Source organism: Grampus griseus (assembly GCF_964374135.1).
Source record: "Grampus griseus genome assembly, chromosome: 14".
NCBI classification, from domain to species: domain Eukaryota; kingdom Metazoa; phylum Chordata; class Mammalia; order Artiodactyla; family Delphinidae; genus Grampus; species Grampus griseus.
This window is the reverse complement of record NC_139008.1, coordinates 72,384,311-72,397,651: the sequence shown is the minus strand read 5'-3', so window position 1 is coordinate 72,397,651 and position 13,341 is coordinate 72,384,311. Positions and strand designations below refer to the sequence as shown.

The window sequence follows — 13,341 nt, the reverse complement described above, 5'->3', positions numbered from 1 at the left end:
ACATAAATAAAATTTGCCATTTTAACCATTATGAAGTGGACAATTCAGTACCATTAAGTCGTTTCACAGTGTTGTACAACCACCATCATTATCTATTTCCAAAACTTTTTCATCACCCCAAAGAGAAACTCTGTAGCTATTAAGCAGTAACTCCCAATTCCCCCTTCACCACAGCCCCTGGTAACCTCTAATCTACTTTCTGTCTCTATTGCCTATTCTAGATACTTCATATAAGTGGAATCATACAATATTTGTCCTTTTGTACCTGACTTATATCACTTAGCAAAATGTTCATCCATGTTGCTTAGCCCATTTTATGGTTGAATAATATTCCATTGTATGGATGGATATACCAGTTTTTGTCTACCTATTCATCTATCAGTGGACACTTGGGTTGCTTCTACCTTTTGGCCATTGTGAATAATGCTTCAATGAACACTGGCATACAAATAATCCGTTTTCAAATCTTTTAAGTGTATATACTTAGGAATGAAATTGCTGGGTAATATGGTAATTCTATATTTAGCTTTTTGAGGAACCAAACTTCTCCTTGAAGAGCCAAAGTTTTCATGGTGGCTGCACCACTTTACATTCCGACCAGCAGTTTCTCCACATCCTTGCCAACAATTATTATTTTTCTTTTTTTTTTTTTCGATTAAGGCATCCTAGTGAATGTGACATGGTATCTCATTGTGTTTTGTTTTTTTTTTTTCCTTTTTTCCCACGGTACGCGGGCCTCTCCCTGTTGTGGCCTCTCCCGTTGTGGAGCACAGGCTCCGGACGCGCAGGCTCAGCGGCCATGGCTCACAGGCCCAGCCGCTCCGCGGCATGTGGGATCTTCCTGGACCGGGACACGAACCCGCGTCCCCTGCATTGGCAGGCGGACTCTCAACCACTGCGCCACCAGGGAAGCCCTCTCATTGTGGTTTTGATTTGCATTTTTGCAATGACTAATGATGTTGAACATCTTCCCATGTGTTTATTAGCCATTTGTGTCAATGTACCTTCTTTGGAGAAATGTCTAGTCAAGTCCTCTGCCACTTTTTATTTGGGTCGCTTGTCTTTTTGTTGTTTAGTTTTAGGAATTCTTTATATATTCTGGTTATTAAACTATTGTCAGATATAAAATTTGCACCTATTCTCTCCCTGCAGGTTTTCTTCTCACCTTTTTGATAATGTCCTTTGATAGACAAAAGTTTTTAATTTTTAAAAATAAAGTTATTTATTTTTGGCTGCGTTGGGTCTTCGTTGCGGTGTGCGGGCTTATTGCGGTGGCTTCTTTTGTTGCGGAGCATGGGTTCTAGGCACGTGGTCTTCAGTAATTGTGGCTCGTGGGCTCTGGAGCACAGGCTCAGTAGTTGTGGCACACGGGCTTAGTTGCTCCGCAGCATGTGGGATCTTCCCGGACCAGGGCTCGAACCTGTCTCCCGCATTGGCAGGCAGATTCTTAACCACTGCGCCACCAGGGAAGTCCCCAAAGTTTTTAATTTTGATGAATTTCAACTTATCTATTTTTTTTCTTTTGTTGCTTGTACTTTTGGTGTCACATCTAGAATCCATTGTCAATTCCAAGGTCATAAAGATTTACCTCTGTTTTCTTTTAAGGGTTTTATGGTTTTAGCTCTATTTTTTATATAGTGTAAGGTAGGCATCCAACTTCACTTTTTTCCCATGTGGGAATCCTATTGTCCTGTTCTCATCCCTATTGAATGGACCTGACACTCTTTATCAAAAATCAATTGGCTGGGGCTTCCGTGGTGGCGCTGTGGTTAAGAATGTGCCGGCTGATGCAAGGGACATGGGTTTGAGCCCTGGTCCGGGAAGATCCCACATACTGCGGAGGAACTAAGCCCGTGCGCCACAACTACTGAGCCTGCACGCCTAGAGCCCATGCTCCGCAACAAGAGAAGCCACTGCAATGAGAAGCCCGCGCACTGCAACGAAGAGTAGCCCCCGCGTGCTGCAAGTAGAGAAAGCCTGCACGCTGCAACTAGAGAAAGCCCACATGCAGCAACGAAGACCCAACACAGCCAAAAATAAAAATAAATAAAATAAATAAATTTATTAAAAATACCAATTGGCCATAAATGTATGGGTTTATTTCTGGACTCACAGTTCTATTCAATTGGTCTTTAGGTCTGCCTTTATGTCAGTATCATACACGTTGATTACATTAGCTTTGCAGTCAGTTTTGAAATCACAAAGTGTGAGTCCTCCAGCTTTGTTCCTTTTCAAGATTGTTTTGGCTTTTGGGAGCCCCTCGCAATTCCATACAAACATGAGAAGCAGATTTTACATTCCTGCAAAAAAGGCCATTGGAATTTTGATAGGGTTTGCACTGACCCTATAGATCACTTTGGGTAGTATTGACGTCTTAACAATATTGTCTTCCTACCTCCGAATATTAATTCTTTCCATCTGTCATGTTGAGGAGGTTCCCTTCTATTCTTAGTTTTCTGCCAGTTTTTATTGTGAAAAGGTGTTGGATTTTTGTCAAATGCCTTTTCTGCATCAATTCAGATGATCATATGTTTTCCCCCTTCATTCTAGTAAGGTGGCATATTATATAGATTGGTTTTCTTATGTTGAAAAGACATATCCTTGCATTCCTGGGATCTTCCTCCTTTTTTATATACTCTCTCATTTTGACGGAACACACCCTCCAGTGGCTTCCTGAGGAAAGGTGCATAGGAGATAAAAGTTTGAAACCTTGTACGTTTGAAAATGTTCTGCTTTCATATTTGACCGATAGCTTGGCTGGGTACAGAATTCTAGGGTAGAAATAATTTTCCTTTGGAATTGTGAAGACATTGCTCCTTTCTCTTGCTTCCAGCATAGCTATTGAGATGTTCAGTGCTACTGTAATTCATGTTCCTTTGGATGTGACCTGTCTTACTCCCTCTGGAAGCTTTTAGATCTTCTCTTTGTTCTCATTATTCTGACATCTCACCGTAATGAGGCTTGGTATCGTTCCTTTTACATCCATTGTGCTGGGCATTCAGTGTGATTTTTTAATTTGTCTCTCTGTGAAATTTCCTTTTTTTTTTTAAGTTTGTTTCATATAACTTGTTTTCTCTGTTCTCTCTTAATGGCATTCCTGTTAGTTGTATATTGGACTTCTAGTTAGTCCTCTAATTTTCTTATTCTTTCCCATTTTCATCTTTTTTTATTCCACTTTTGCAGCAATATCAACTTTATCTTTCAACCCTTGTATTGAATTATCTCTGCAATCACATTTGAAATTTCCAAAAGTCCCTACTCATCACTCAATGTTTCTTTTCCTTTTTTTTTTTTTTTTTTTTTTTTTTTGCAGTACGCGGACCTCTCACTGTTGCGGCCTCTCCCGTTGCGGAGCACAGGCTCCGGACGCACAGGCTCAGCGGCCATGGCTCACGGGCCCAGCCGCTCCACGGCATGTGGGATCTTCCCAGACCGGGGCACGAACCCGTGTCCCCTGCATCAGCAGGCGGACTCTCAACCACTGCGCCACCAGGGAAGCCCCTCTTTTCCTTTTATAGCAGCCATGGCTGGTAGGCGATTAACTTTGGACAAATGGAAGGATCAATTATTCCGCTATGATAGTAGGAAAGAAGGAAGGATGGATGTAGGTAGGAGGGGACTGGAAGATGAGGTGACTGGAAGGTGGGGTATTCCTTCTGAGGACTCCCATTTTCTCTGTGACATAGATGGTGAGGACATCCATTGAGACAACTAGGAAGGTGATGGGGTAGGAGGTTTGAGGAGCATGAAAAGGGAAGTCAAACCTAATCCACCACCCGCCCTCCAAATTCCAGCTGCTTCCTGGGCAGCCCTAAGGGTTGACATTGAAGCCAGAGATCATCAGTCAACCATGGCACAAATCGACTCGGTAAGATAAGTTCCTGGTTAAGGTGTGGAGACGATGGGCTCTTGGACAGCTCCATGGCTGGTATTCTAGCCAAGTAGTCTGGCTAAAGCAGTGGGCAGAGGAATTAAGGACCTTGACAGAAAGGCGTTGATGTGATTGAATTTTTCTGCCACTTTCCCATCAGCTCATACTATCTCTGGGAACCTTAAGAAATTCTAACTGTTCAGCTTGACATTTCCCCACCCCCAAATCTGAGGTTATTTTAAAAACCAGAGGCTTCGTTGAATTTTCTGCCCTTGACCATGTATAAACTGTCAAGGATCAGGCCATTTTCACACTGTTTTCAGGAGGTTCCCGTTGTTTACATTTCTCAGTGTTGACAAGTATACCCATTCATCTTTATCCTTTGTTTTTTATCTTTAAAATAGAATAAAAATCAGGTTCTTTAGGACCCCTAACAGCAAACAGAATGCTTTATTCTCTTCAGTGATGGCACAAGATTCGTCTTGTGTTTTCTGGACGTTGGATCATGAAAAGAGAAACAGACTCAGAGCAAATCATCCCGTTCTTCAGGTTTATTTATGTTGCTTCAATACACTGACAAAATACACCACATTTTGTTTGTCACTTTTTCTCTCTCAAGAGTCAAGAGTGACTTTATCTTTAACCAGAGGATTCTCTTAAAGAACACGCATATGTGCGTGCACACACGAACACGCGCACACACACACACACACTCTCTCTCTCACGAGGCAAGTACAAAAAACATTAACTCCACCAAAGTGCATGTGAATGAAAGTGCAAACAGGCTTCATTTTTGAACTCTGGGATCATTCTCTCTGCTTCATAAATTAAACAGAAGGCGTCTCACTGCCCTAGGCCGGGGCTGGGCAAGGGCTGGGAGAAGCTGCCGGGGCCAAAGGGTATGTGGTTCCTGCCGCTGGAGAGCAGGGCGGAGGGCACAGGGCAGCGGTGCCAACTCCCTCCCCTCACCCCTCACCGCACGCGCCCAGGTCAAGGTGCAATGATCTCATTGGGGAAGGGATAGGGGTGAAGCAGCAGCGGGGTCGACAGAAGGCAGATTTCTTTCCCCCTTTTTTATGATTTGGTTTCTTTCCAGAGTTTGATGTTGGCGCAGACAGTGCTGAGGCCTCCAAGTTCGGAGGCCTGGGGGCCCTTTTCTCCAAGGCCCTTGGTCCATCCTGTCTCTCCTGTAGACAAGCATTAGGATGGTGGTGGACAGACCCACATGGCACAGCTGTCCCAGCTGCACTCCTTAGACGCGGAGAGGCCCCACAGCACAGCTGTGTGTACTTGCTGTCTTCTCCTCACACCAGAGTCAACGAGCATCTCTCCCCAGTTTCACAAGGAGCAGACGAGGCCACGGAGCTGGTGGGTTTTACTGCCACCCAAGCAACCAAGAGAGAGAGGCTCAGCTCGCTCTGCCTTACTCCTGGCCAAGGGGGCCCCAAGCCTCGTAAACCCAGCCCCCAGCCCGAGGCAGGGCCTGGCCGAGCCCTCCCAGGAAGGCAGAGCCTCTGAGGACCGTCTGCGGCCCTGCGGCAGCTCAGCTGGGGGAGCTGAATGGCTGCCCTGGCCAAGCTGCCTCTGTGAGAGAAGGTTCCCTCCTGGACTGGGGCAGGGACTCAACAGAGCTTTGGGTTTCCCAAAGATAAAGCTTCATATTTTAACAATAATAGCCCTTGACATTTTCCCAGCACCGAGGCTCACACCTGCACCCTGTCAAACACTTCCAAGAGTGCCCTACACGCACCCGCACGTACACATCACATGATGGACGGGAGGGGGTCTGGGGAAGGCCCCTGGCTCCACAGGAGCTTGGCGGCGGCTCCGCACCTCCACGTGTGGGGCTGGCTCTTGCCGTGGCCTCTGCCCCCGCCCCTGCAGGCTGGGAGGCGGGTTTGGCAGTGGCTCAGTGGAGGCTAGGCCCCCTCCTGGACAGAAAGGTCAAAGTCCCAGAGCCCTGGCAGGCACCTGGCTGGCAGTGCAAGACAGATGGAGAGTGGTAAGAGAGGCTTAAGGGACATGGAGACATCAAAGATAGAATTCACCTTCTTCCCAACTCCCAACTTCAAGGGGTGTTTGTAAGACTCCCCAAGACAGGTTGAATGTGATGCCATGGGGTGTATGTGCCAGGTAGCGTGCTACATCCCCACGGCAGGAGGCCTGGCAGGCACAAGGCCCTCACCCCCCGGGCAACACGTTGGCTGAGACCCACGGCTGCAGAGAAGGATGCAATACCCAGCTTTGAAAGCCACCATGCCTGCCGGACTGCCCCGCTGGCCCAAGGCCCGAGGTTATATGATGTACCCTGGGGCTGGCCTCGGCCACCTAGCCAGCCAGGGTGCCTCTTCTCCACACTTGACACAGAAGGGGTGTAAGGGGGACATCGTGGAGCCTTAACCTCTGCTACAGAAGTTAAACAGGTTCTGACCACCCGCTCTACTGGAAACAGGACAGGGCATGGGACACTAAAATACCATGTGGTCCAGAACTGGGTGTGTTGAAGAAGGCATCCTGGCTCAGAATCCCCCACTTCCAGGCAAAAAAGAGAGAAAGGCAGCCAAAGCCTCCCAATGGATCCTATGAAGACATACCTCTGGGGCTCACCCGTCTAAGGGGGAAGAGCCAGCGGGGTCTGGCTGGGCCGTGCCCAGGAAACCAGGCAGCAGAATGTGGGCAGCAAAACCAGCAGACAGAAAGAGGGGAGGTGTCTTTTTGAATAAATACATTTTCGGCAGGGTCGCTTCCTGATAGGAGGAAAGGGAACAAGGAAGCAAGAGCGCAGAGAGATGCCAAAGAGAAAAGGGCCTCAGGTTGGAGGACTCCTGTTCTACCAGACTGTTCTTAACGGCTGAGAGAAAGACCCTTTGGTGATGAAACAAGTCGCTGGAGATGCGGGGCCGCCATGGGTGGGGCACCTTCAAACTTCTCCATCAGTGGCGCTCTCCCCGCCCAGTCTCACCCTCACCGGTGTGCCCGGTGGCAGATGAGCTCTAGGACTCGGGGGCTAGGACTCCATCCTCCTCAGGGCTCCTCTGCTTCCCTGGGCCTTGTACAAGGCAGCCCCGGAGAGAAGGACCACCCCTGATAAGGGACAGAGGGTGGCAGGGGCACGGATGGGATGTGAGGAACTCAAGCCGGGAAGGAAGCAGCAGCTGCGGAGGGAGATATTTAAGAGACCAGCCCTGAGCCGGTCACTTTAAGGTGTCGTCGGCGTTTTTGAACATGAGAATGGCGTTATAGATCTTCAAGGCTGGGCCCAGCTTGACACTCATGATCTTCACAATGTCCGCCTGTGTCAGCAAAAGGAAGGCCTCGCCGTCAATCATCTGAGGAGTTGCAGGAGGGAGGTGGAAAGCGGAGAAGGTGGAGAGGGTCACGGGGAAGGAGGGGGTGTGTGTGGGGAGTGGAGAGGGAGAAAGAAAATAGGAGTAAAGGACAGATGGGGGGAAGGGAAACAGGAGGGAGGGGGAGAGGGAGGAGAAAGGACAAGGGAGGGAGGAAGGAAAAAGGGAAGACAGCAATGGGGAGAGAGAAGGAAAGAAAGATATCCACTGGTTTCCCCACGTCCACACACAGACACACACACACACATGCACGCACATGTGCTCTAGCTCTGTCTCTTTCTGCTGGCTGGTCTGGATTTCAGTATGTGTTTACATAATGTCCTCTGAGTCCTCACTGACAGCGGCTTCAAAATACCTGCTGTTGCTGTGCCCACATAAGGGTCAATCTTGGCACTGCGAATAGTAAATAAGCAGACACCGAAGGCATTCCCACGTGCTGCAGGCTGAGCGCTACCATGTTACCTATGAGCTATTCCTGAGAAGGAAGGGGCAGCGGGGAAGGAAGAGAGGAAGAGAGAAAAAGAGAGATGAAATCTGAATCTAAGCAAGCTCTGCACCTGACGTCCAGTTTATAAGAAACACAGGGGAGAGTGGACCTAGTTAAACGACACCACGAGGAAGCAGTGAGACAGATCTAGAAGTTCACATTCACCAAGACTGTTTCCAATGTCACACACACAAAAAAAAAATTAAAAAAAAAAAAAGGAGAGGAAACTATTCTAGAATAGAAGATATTTAAGAGACATAACAACCCAAACCAACTGTGTGGACCTTGCTTGGGTCCTGGCTCAAAAACACCAACTGCAAAAGATACTCTGGGCACGAGCAGAGAAATTTGAATACGGGCTGGGTATTAGGTGATATAAAGGAGCTACTGTCCACTTGTTCAGTGGGATTACAAGGTTGTGGTTATGTGGAGAAAGACTTTAGTTTTTAGAGATGCGTGCTGAAGTACTCAGGGGTGACATGTCATGATGGCCATTATCTACTTAAAACTACTTCATCTGGGACCTCCCTGGTGGCGCGGTGGTTAAGAATCCGCCTGCCAATGCAGGGGACACGGGTTCGAGCCCTAGTCCGGGAGGATCCCACGTGCCGCGGAGCAACTAAGCCCACGAGCCACAACTACTGAAGCCCGTGAGCCTGGAGCCCGTGCTCCACAACAAGAGAAGCCACCGTGATGAGAAGCCCACACACCGCAACGAAGCGCAGCCCCTGCTCGACGCAACTAGAGAAAGCCCACGTGCAGCACCAAAGACCCAATGCAGCCCTAAATAAATAAATAAAATAACCTTTCTTAAAAAAAAAACAAAAACAACCTGCTTCATCTAAAAATAGGTGAAGCAGGGCTTCCCTGGTGGCGCAGTGGTTGAGAGTCTGCCTGCCGATGCAGGGGACACGGGTTCGTGCCTTGGTCTGGGAAGATCCCACATGCCGCGGAGCGGCTGGGCCCGTGAGCTATGGCCGCTGAGCCTGCGTGTCCAGAGCCTGTGCTCCGCAACGGGAGAGGCCACAGCAGTGAGAGGCCCGCGTACCGCAAAAAAAAAAAAAAAAAAAAAAAAAAAAAAAAAGGTGAAGCAAATAATTGTTAATTCTCCGGGATAGGGAGATGGGTAGGGAAAGGGAGGGAAGAAGCCCATTGTGGAGGAGGGAAAGAGATGCAGACAGCCAGGGCGGGAGATGGGGCTAGAGGTGGGGTATGGTGAGCACAAGGGCCTTTTCTCTCAGCGGGTGGGCCTGGCTGGGCTGCGGAGCCTCTAGGCAGGAGGGCCATGTGGCTCCTGGTCCCACCATTTGGCCTGAAGAATCCCCTCCTCTGGGTACTGGGACCCCTTTTTTGAAAAGGTATCATCCCTCCTATGCTCCCTCCTTAAGAATCATGGCAAACAAAACACTTCTATGGTGTTTCTTATATGGCCAACACTGTTCTTAAACACTTTTCGTATATTAACTGATTTAATAATTCTCACAGCACCCCTCTGAAGCAGTACCAGTATTAATTACCCCCATTTTACAGGTGAGGAAACTGAGGCAGAAAGACTAAGGAATTTGCCCTCATCACATGATGCTGGGCCAGGCACACAGCAGACTTCAATAATTATTTGCCGAGTAAGTTAAACAAATACATGAGAGCTACAATAAAGGTGACAAAGGGAGGACTGAGCAGACTTTTCTTAGGCCCATCAGTGCCAACCACCAGACTGAACAGACTACCCCTAAGACCATCTATCCGATATGCTCTAATTTCTCACTCATGAAGCATCCCTCTAATGAACGGTCTGCGTCCTGGCTGGAAAGAATCCTGACTCATGTCCCTGAAAGCATCAGTTCAGCCAGAGAAAGCCCATTCCTTGGAGCACGGTCCTCCCTGGGGAAATGGATGACATGGACCAGATCCCGGAGAAGGTAATCCTCAGACCCTGCAAAGGTCCTCCTCCACCCTGAGACTCTATTTGATGCCCGTGGGCCACCAGCACACCTTCCCCGCTTTTGCCATTGCTTTTTTGTTTCACAGATCATGCTGAACTGAGATACACAGTAGATATTCCTGGGAGAGATGGACCTTTTCCTAAAAAGGGGAGGATGCCCAAGGATCAAACTCTGGGGTGATTCCACAGCTGGCTAAACCACTGCACTCAAAGAGCGTTGATTTGTGACCTGCTGTCACCTACAGGAAGATCTCTAATGGGTGTCACGTGCTTCTGCTCTGTCTCATTAAACACATGCGGTGAAGACTTGGTGGAAGACACAGAAAGCTTAGTTTTCAAATGTACAAGTTGTGTGAGGCTGGAAAGCCCTATGAATATCAGAGATGACAGAATCAAGATTTAAAACAATGAGACTATGAAACCAACGAGAGAACATTTAATAGGGATAAATGTAAAGTTTTACATTAGGCTAAAAAAACAAACAAACAAAAAAAAACCCCCAGTGGTACAAGGAACACACTGGAAAATTTGGTTAGACTATAATAGATAATTGACAGAAAAGGCACTTGGGGGACTTTGATGAACTCCAAACTGGTGTGACGTGGCTGTAATAAAGCTAGTGCAAACTTAAGTTTTGCCAACAAAAACATAGGGTTCAAATATGGAGAAGGAGAAAACAATGCAAATGCCCACTAACAGAACTGTGGGATTTTCATAAAACAGAGCACTGCTCAGAAATAAAAAGGAGCTAATTGCTGGTGTACACTGTAACATGCATGAACCTGCAAAACATCACACTGAAGAGAGACAAACGCAAAAGAGTACGTGCTGTATGATTCCACTTATGTGAAGTTCAAGAACAGGTAAAACCAGTTTATGGTGCTAGAAATGAGAACAGTGGTTGCCTATGAGAGCTGAAGAAAGGGGCCAGGAAAGAACTTTCTGGTATGAGGGAAATGTTTTATATCTTGATTGACATGTTGGGTTCAGGGTGTATACAGTCCACGAAACTTGTCGAACTGTACTTTTAAGATGTGTGCATTTAATTCCATGCATATTTTACCTCCATTAAGAAAACAAAACATCTAGGTGTCAGTTCATAGGTTGTAACAAAGGTCCCACTCTGGTGGGGATGCTGATAATGGGGGAGGTTGTGCATGTGTAGGGGGCAGGGGGTACGTGGGAACTCTCTGTACCTTCCTCTCAATTCTCCTTGAACCTAAAACTGCTCTAAAAAAAAATAAAGCCTTTTTAAAAACAAAAGCATCAGACATACAGGGGAGCAGCAGCCCAGTGTGTTCTGTGTTGGTCAGACGGCATCTGAAACTTGCGGCATAGACACATTCTGATAAGAAGATCAACAACCCAGAAGGCAAGCACCCAGAGCGGGGAGGAGTTTGGGAGCGCCACCACCCAAGGGGCAATGAAGAAACTGGCTGTGTTGGGCCTGGATAAAGAGATTCTTCCAGGGAAAGAGGAATATACTTCTTTCTCCTGGGCACCTGACCTGGCATCTATGGGGAGCTGAAACCACGCTCTCTTGGGTTAAGGGGGGTATGTGTATTCTTTGGAAGGAAGACCTAAATGAACTGAAAGGTCCCTTCCAATTTCAAACTCTACGAATTAGGCGAGTCACGATAAAGCTCTTTATTTGAGGACAACTACACATTGAAAGCCAGAAACACCATGGATTGAGCTCTCCCTGTATCAGGCATGTGGCTATAGTGATGTGATTTGTATATTACTCTACAGCATTGGTAGATAATAATATAGATGCTGACGATATAGTTACACTAGACATTCTGGTATAGTGATCCACTCATCATTTCCAGCGCTCACATGGCCCTGCGAGGCAGTCATCATTATACCCATTTTATCTCTATTTTTTTGGCCATGCTGCATGGCTTATGGGATCTCAGTTCTCCAATCAGGGATTGATCCTGGGCCATGACAGTGAAAGCACCAAATCCTAACCACTAGACCACCAGGGAACTCCCCACCTCTACCTCACGGATGAGAAGATGCAGACTCAAAAGAGCTCCAACCAGCAGAACTAGGATTCAAACCCACCTGTCCACAAAACTAGTGGTCTTTCACCTACAGTTCACTGCTTCTCAACTTCGGTAAGCTTTTGGGTCTTAATTTTAAGTGTGTGTTAGGATCCTTGCAGTAAATGGCAATAGCTGTGCCAGTCAAAATACACTTTAATTGACTGGCATTGAGGAAGCTAAGTTTGGAAAACAAAAGTTCGAGCAGAGAGCACAATTTCTGTTGTGAATGGAATCCTGTTTCCAGGATGGTTTCCCTTCCTGAGGACGGTCTGAACAGAGGGTTTGGTTCCCAAGCTGGGCCATGGTGTGTACCAGATTTTTCCCAGAGACGTGGGTCACTATGACTGGTCCCCCTAGGTGGGATGACAGAGGGCCCTCTCTAGCTGGGGGCAGTGCTGGGGAGGGCTCCTGCATCCTGCTATCTCAACGATGGTGACCCTCCTGTCCCCACCCTGCGCTTTGCACCTTACCTCATCTTTGAAGAGCCGTGCTTGGTCCTCACAACCTGTCAGGGTCTGAACAAAGCCGAAGACCTTGGAAACCAAAGAAGACGTGTTGCCAAGGCGACGGGGCTTGGGAGAGGAGGGAGGAGGCCGGCCTACCCGGCCTTGGTGCCTCCTGGGCTATGGCAGTGTTGCTTTTTCTTATCAGCCTAAGAGGATCTTGCATCTCTGTGCTGCTGAGTGAGCGAGGTGGGGCCCCTTGCTCCCGAGGCCCAGGCCTGAGCCTGTCTCTCCTGCTAGACTAGCAACACGCCCTCCTCCCCATGCACTAGGATGGGCCTATCAGACAGTCCCTCAGTCCCCCCCAAGGCCCCCACTGAGCAGCTGGGAGGGACTGTGGACCGCAGGAGGTTGAGTCAGGAGCAGTGTGGGCCTCTGCCCGACAGGGGCCTTTCCTGAGCCCTCCTGCCAGGGTGCGGTGAGGGCAAAGCAGAGGAGGAGGAAGAGGGAGGGGTCCTCACCTCATTGATGGTCCACTTGGCGACTGTCGAGGCCGAGATGCCCGCCACTCCTGGTAGGAGCTTGCGGTGCTGCTCCCAGCACGCTGATAGTGACCGGTCGGGGTGGGCCGACAGGGCCGACATGAAGAGGGACTGGTGCATGACGTCAGTGGTCAGTGCTGGAAGGCAGAGGCAGAGGCAGAAGCAGAGGCTGGCGGCCAAGGCCAAAGGCTAACCTGGTCTCTGAAGCCCGCTCATCCCCAGGCCACCTGAGAGACTGGCTGGCAGAGTGGGCAGGACCACGGCCCCTTTCGGATAGCCCTGCAGAGCCAAGAGGGTGATCCAGATCTCCTGACTCCTCATCCAGGGCTCGCCCCTTGGGGTAAAGTGGGTTCCTCACGTTACAGACTGTGTAGGATGACCCCACCCCCATCCTTCTGAGGCTGCATCACCCTGGGCCCTTCGAGGATGCTCTTCTCTCCTGGATCTGCTGCAGCATCCCAGAAACACCGCTAGATACCTTGCATCAAAACGGCCCCCAACATCCAAGCAACCTCAGCCCGGACATCAAAAGTCCATTCTGGGGCTTCCCTGGCGGCGCAGTAGTTGATTGTCCGCCTGCCGATGCAGGGGACACGGGGTCATGCCCCGGTCCGGGAAGATCCCACATGCCGCGGAGCGGCTGGGCCCGTGAGCCATG

The 13,341-nt window shown here is 48.8% G+C and overlaps 1 protein-coding gene across 2 annotated transcripts in view; it reads right to left on the bottom strand.

Moving 5' to 3' along the window:
• Nucleotides 1-7,065: 7,065 nt before the first annotated feature.
• Nucleotides 7,066-13,341, bottom strand: part of L3MBTL1 (L3MBTL histone methyl-lysine binding protein 1) — a gene marked incomplete at both ends in the record, with an annotated part of 29,502 nt that continues 23,226 nt past the window's right edge. Inside the window, 3 exons of one of the 2 annotated variants that reach the window (XM_082670339.1) lie at nt 7,066-7,200; nt 12,169-12,231; nt 12,663-12,820. In XM_082670339.1, the coding sequence (XP_082526465.1) occupies nt 7,066-7,200; nt 12,169-12,231; nt 12,663-12,820 (356 nt within the window). The remainder of the gene's footprint in view (nt 7,201-12,168; nt 12,232-12,662; nt 12,821-13,341) is intronic. The other variant, XM_082670340.1, reaches the window with a different exon arrangement.